The 6,000-nt window shown below is 43.9% G+C and overlaps 2 protein-coding genes across 4 annotated transcripts in view; one reads left to right on the top strand and one right to left on the bottom strand.

Annotated features, from left to right (window-relative positions):
* Positions 1-611, bottom strand: part of BABAM2 (BRISC and BRCA1 A complex member 2) — a 161,748-nt gene extending 161,137 nt beyond the window's left edge. Inside the window, exon 1 of the mRNA XM_039697666.1 lies at positions 325-611. The gene's annotated coding sequence lies outside the window, so the exon portion shown is untranslated. The remainder of the gene's footprint in view (positions 1-324) is intronic.
* The window catches only part of RBKS (ribokinase), a 71,903-nt gene that overhangs the window by 1,353 nt on the left and 64,550 nt on the right, over positions 1-6,000 (top strand). The window contains exon 1 of one of the 3 annotated variants that reach the window (XM_039697668.1): positions 7-332. The exons of the other annotated variants lie outside the window; for them this stretch is intronic. Coding sequence (XP_039553602.1) covers positions 283-332 — 50 coding nt within the window. The 5' untranslated portion in view covers positions 7-282. Of the gene's footprint in view, positions 1-6; positions 333-6,000 lie in introns of those variants that run through there. 3 annotated transcript variants of the gene reach the window in all.

Below are 6,000 nucleotides of genomic sequence, written 5' to 3'. Positions count from 1 at the left end.
CGCGCCGTGCGCGCCTCCGCTCCCCCCGCGCCGCCGCTCCCACCCGGGCCGGAGGGGTCTTCACCGGCCCAGTGTTGGCGTCCGCCGCAAGTGCCCGTGCGGCGCGCGGGCCGTGGGGCGCGGGACACGGGGGGAGGGGAGGGGAGCGGGCGGGCCTGGCAGCAGGCGTTCGGCAGGGACAGCCCTGCCGCGCTCAGGGCCCCGCGGGCAGCCCGTCGCCCATGGCAACCCGAGAAGCGGCGGCGGCCCCGGGCGGGTCAGGGTCAGGGTCCAAGGGGCGCCATGGCCGCCGAGGTTGTGGTGGTGGGATCCTGTATGACCGACCTGGTCAGGTTAGTACCCGGTAGGGGCTTTCTGCCCGCACTGGGCGGAGCGACCCTGAGGTCATGGGAGCGCAGGGCGTCACGGTGCCCGGGGAACGGGGCAGGCACGCCGCGCCTCCCGGCGCCCCGGGCCGAGCCAAGCCGGTGTCACGTCTCTCCCCAGGCCAGGACGGCAGAAGCGGGGTCGGCGCCAGGCGCGGCCCCGGGCTAAGGGGGGAAAGGGCTGCGGGAAGGGACTGAGCGCAGGCACGGCTGCTCGGAGGGTGCTGGTTCTCCGTCACCGGAGGCGTTCGGGAGCGGTCTGGACGCGCTCCTGCGCCGTGTGCCCCGGGGTGACCCTGCTGAGCACGGAGGCTGGGCCGGGTGACCCGCTGTGGTCGCTTCCAGCCTTATCCATTCTGGGATTCTGGCACTGATGGGGGGCGGCTGCGCCCGGGTGATGTCAGCTGCGAGCAGTGCTTTGAAATATGAGTGTGGGAACGGGGAGAGGTTCGGACGTGTTGCGTGCCGGAGCTTTGATCAGCTGTCTGTCTGCAGAGAGGAGAGACTTGGGTTTGTGCTCGCAGCTGGGCCGGGTGGCTCGGCCTTGGCCGCGGCCAGGGATGCAGCGCTCCGTAGGCACCCGCACGGGAATCCTGGAACTCTGCTACTCGCTGTCCGCAGAGGAGTCTGAAACGATTTTATGAAAGTAAATCAAGCCTGTCAACCGTAACACGTTTTCAGTTCAAAGCACACTTGTCTCCACTGAAAAGCAAGAAAGTAAGGTTAATATTGCGAAGAAACCAATGTTAGCTCCACGAATCAGTAGGTTGGAAGTTGATTACTTGTGTACAACATCTTGTGTGACACTTGGAATTGAGGTTGAGGGAAAGGGGGAGAGATGGAGGGCCTCCCAAAGTATTCATATCCAAACATATCAAGAAGTGCATATAGGAAGCCCTCAAAAATTTAGCAGCTCTGGACCCCAAAGCTATTTTTTAATTATATAAATAGTTTTTTAAAATAATATTTTAATTTAAAAGAAATCTTTGTTTTCTGAGCATTTTTTTCAAATTAAGTACTTGGGTCTCATTGCCTTTTTTTGTCTTTTTCTTTTTTGTACATAGGTAAGGTTTGGGAACTTCTTTGAAAAATTGAAATGCAGAAGTTCATGAAAACTCTTGGTTCCAGTAGCCCTGGCTTTGTAGTCAATACGAAATAACAGGAGAATTTAAGCAGAATTGCAAGAATTCATGATACAAATTCTAACCTGAACTGGCTGGCCTTGTCAGTCCCAGTAAACTTGGAAATCAGTCTTTGATTTCTACAGTTTTAAACACGTCTCCATACTCTATATGCAGACTTGGTTAAAGTAGGATTTAAAGTATATGTATCTGGACTGCATCAGCTTGTCCTGCTCGGAATTCTACAACAACAAAAAAAAAAGTCCTTTATCAACAGGCAATTATACCAAAGCCTGTGGGTCAGGAAAGTGCAGAACATGTGACTAGAGGGACATGCTGAGGAGTGAGTACTGCTTAGGCATAGACTTGTGTTGCAGAAATGATGAAGCCCCTTAAATGATCACAGAACCTATGTCAGAAAGATTTAGTGCTCTGTGTAATTTGCAGAACATACTGGCAGCTTTCCAAGGAGAATAGTTGTCTTGTAAGTCAGAGTAAGAACTGTGGAACTGATCTTGATGTTATGTGTGAATGAGCTCTCAGATGCTTATGACGTTGCAGTGAAATGTAAAACTTGGTGCTCTAACCTCAAGACATTCCTTTTCCTGTCTGTCTAAAATGTGGGGGGAAAAGTAGTAATAAAATTGCCAGTTTAAGCGCTGCTGACAACTGCTGCTTTGGGATTTTCTTGACACTTAAACAAACAAGAAGACTTCTTACTCTTTTTTAAATTTTTTTTTCCTGCATGTTGATATGATAGAAATGCAGTCATTTATTTGAAGGCATATTAACTGCCCATGCTGTAACCAGAAATTACACCATGGCCTGGAGTGACAGATGCTGTTACACTGAGATTAAGTGGCTGAAGAAAAGCCATTTCACTTTTCAATCAGCTGAGAGGGTTTCTTAAAGTGTACAAATGCGATCACAAGTACATATCTGACACCATTATTAGCCTCTGCTTTAGGCAGCATTGAAAGGGCTTTTTATAAGTGATAACCTAATCAGCTTCAGTTGAAAAAGAAGGGATAGATTCATTCTTTCTGTTAGTAGCACAGAACTTCAGGCACTTAATAAAATAAGAACAGTGTGTTTAAATTTAGCTGGCAAGCGTTTAATCTGACCAAAATTTCCATGTGGTACCTTTGCAGACATTGTTTAAATGTTGGGTTAGGAAAATCTGGGTAAAATTACTGGAAAGGACTAAGCAGTAGGCTTGATTGTGCCTAGATAGAACAGGAAACTATAAACAAGCTTTATGAAATATAAAAATTGTCATGTTCACATTGGGCTTAAGATTAGATTCCAGGAGCATAACTCTTGACTGTCTTTGTATATGAGATTTAGAGGGCGCTGCATATTCTGGATTTAAAGCTGGGGTTCATTTCAGCTGGAATGAAGGAGCAACGGGGTTTTCTGAGTTTGTCATCTGTGCTGATGTTTCACTTTATAAAAGACATGGACAAGAGTGATCATGTTAAATGCCTATCACCCATTTGGAGGAGCCTGAATAAATTTGTGAGAGTTACACAGAGGAAGCCAGTCACATTTTTGTATACATTGTGTTTAATGGACATACTCATCACTCCACACTAAAGCCTATCTTTCTTAGAAGGTAATAGTATTGATTGGCATTCTGCCAGAGCTAGACAATGCTGTGTTATAACTCAAACTGGTAAAATACCCTGTTGGCCCTTTAGGACACAACCTTGGCTCTCTGACTGGAGAGCTAGAAGGTCAGGGTCAGACATGAAATGGTAGTGGCAGACTTTAAATGTTAAACATTCCCAGGTCTGTAGAGGCAAGGTACCGAAAAGCTTCAAACCACCATTAGACATATGGTAGCCAGATTCACCATGAAAAAAATAAATTAGCATATAATGGTTTTACTCAGTACAATAAACTAATGATTTAAAGGAGTGTAACCTCTGTGTGAAATGGAAATGTACAGTTCGAAATGTGCTGAATCTTACATAATGACCAAGACAGAAAAGGACAGGGACCTTTAGTTGAACACAGATACTCAGATGTAATTTTGAGAAATAATCAAATTCAGAAGAAAGGGTAGCGTGTCTTAAAATTCTTCTAAAAGGAAGGGCCCCAGTGGTTTGCTTTTAAAACACTGTTCTCATTAGAAATTCTTTTCTCATTGTCCTGTAGCGCTGCAGTGGCAGAATGCGGGTTTTCTAACGCGAACTTCATGTGATCAAAACAACCTCACGTACATACATGCAGTAAACCACACTCTTTTGGTTTAATGGGACCAGGAGCAAAACATATTTGTGGTCACAATCACAATCAACACTTCATTGGCAATAGCAGGCAATAGTAGAAGAAAACAAAAACAGCATTATTCTGTATGATCTAGATATCAAACCAGACGGGTACCATCCACAATATTATTTAAATAGTTTCTCTTCTGACTCATATTTGCAGACTGGTCGTGGCATTGGCATTTTAATTCATATTAAATCAGGACAAGACTAAACATATAAGCCAATGAGAGTCAGACACACTAAAACAATTAGAATAAACAGGGGAAACTTTGGCATGGCAATTGAAAACAGCAGAAGCATAGAACAAAATGTAAGATGGAAAAACAGTCTTTGGATAGTCACAACAACAACAGTCTTTCGGTTTAACTGGAGAGAATGACACTACAGTCCAAACAGTAGAAAACTGCATTTTTAAAAATTTTCAGGATTTCAAGTCTTACTTTTCTGTGGACCTCTTTCCTCTCATCATGTTTCTTCACTCCCTTTAGGGAGTAGAACTGAAAGTTCTGCTTCCAGCCCCTGCTGTAACAACCACCGTTAATAATTACTGCAAGTACTAAACTGATGGTAAGCATTCAGCAAGACAGAAAGGCAAGGCAGAGAAAGCATTGAGCTCCATACAGAGTAGTGTGTTGCTGATCTGCAGTGGACAGTGGTGACAAATGCACACTGGTATGAACATCCCAAGCACATCAAATCCTCTTTGCTAATGGAGCACAACCTCTGCTTGGGCCAAATGGCAAAGGTATCTTGTTAGTGAGAGTCTGTGTCTTCCTTTTAAGTCTCTAGTAGTGATTATTGTCTGCTGAAGTGCTGAAGTAAATGACTCATTGGAAATGTCCATGATCCAAAACTATGCCTGTACTTTCTTTTTCAGAAGTGCAGTATTTGGAACAATAATTGCAGATTTTTTTTTTTGGTGGGAATGTGAAAAAGGAATTTTCTTGTGTTTCTTTCGAGTGATCAGAGGAAATCTTGCATATGACTTCATTTTCTTCTTTGCTTTGTTTCCAGATCTCACACATGTTCTCGTTTCCACCATTCCTCATGCGTGTCACCAACTTTTAGTGGTTTTGCCTTGTTTTGATTTTTTTTTTCTCTTCAGTTTCTCCTAGCAGTGAAGTGTTCTAGAAGCCTTCAAATCCATTTCATTTGTGTTTTTGTTTTTATCTGTAATGCTTCCCCTGCAGCAGCCACTCCTCATTCTAGTCAATCTGCCATTGCCAGCAGCATGGGAAAGCACAGCTGTGAAGGAATACAAGCTTAGTCCAGTTAAAGAAATTAATCTTTGGATCCAATGAAAGACATCAAGGCATGAGAGAATGTGTCATCTGTGAATTGTTTCATTTATGTAATAGTGAAAAATCTGGGCTTGATTTCAGACCCAGTGCTGTCTCCCCCTTGTCTTCTTCTCTGACCTAGCAAAATTTTGGTGCATTTTAAATGCAGGAGGTACAGGCTCAGTATTTTGTTATTCTGCTCTGATTTTAGAGAACCTAAATGTTTAGAGAAACTCCTGTTTACCTTCTCTTGTGTGGCAGGAAGAAAGCTGTGTCTTGGGGGCCCAAAAAAAAAAGGGATAAAAATCAAGTTGATGAAATCTTCAGTAATGGCATTCAGTAAGAAGATTATCATCTGTGCATATACAGCTTTTGAGTATCTCTACTGGCCCAAACACTGGTGATACACGGCCTGATCCAAGCTCATTCATGTCAAAAGAACCTTTTCATTGCTGCAAATTGAAATAAAATTGTCGTCCTCCAGCAAAATCTGAGTGATGGTTTATTTTAGGGTGTGACACAATTTAATATTCTAGCATCTAAAAGGTATTTGGTGTTATACCCTAGACTTGAAAAGTTTCCAACAAAGTTCCTCTAACAAAAAATGACAAAATATTCAAGAGGGAAAAAGGAGGGAAAATGTCTGCTTGGGTGCTTCTTAAATTAAAACAAAATAACTAGGGCAAGCCCATCAGGGACTTTTTTTAACTCATTACAAGGGCTGCATTTGCAACTAAGGTTATGAACCCCAAGCAAGAGACAGTACGCCATTGATCTCAGCTGGCATCTTCTGAAAGAAAGTGTTGTTTGTGCCACAGAGGATGCTGTGGGCCCTCTCTGAGAAGGGCTGGTAGTGCTAGAACACCTGCTCAGCCCTTGTCTTTGGCTCTTATCCATGAAAATGGGTTTTTTCCTCCCCTTCCTAAATGGAAATGTGGAAGTTTTAGAAGTCTCAGGA

Source organism: Passer montanus, unplaced genomic scaffold (genome assembly GCF_014805655.1).
Source record: "Passer montanus isolate IOZ18808 unplaced genomic scaffold, ASM1480565v1 scaffold12, whole genome shotgun sequence".
Lineage (NCBI taxonomy): Eukaryota > Metazoa > Chordata > Aves > Passeriformes > Passeridae > Passer > Passer montanus.
This window is presented reverse-complemented; position numbering and strand designations above follow the sequence as displayed.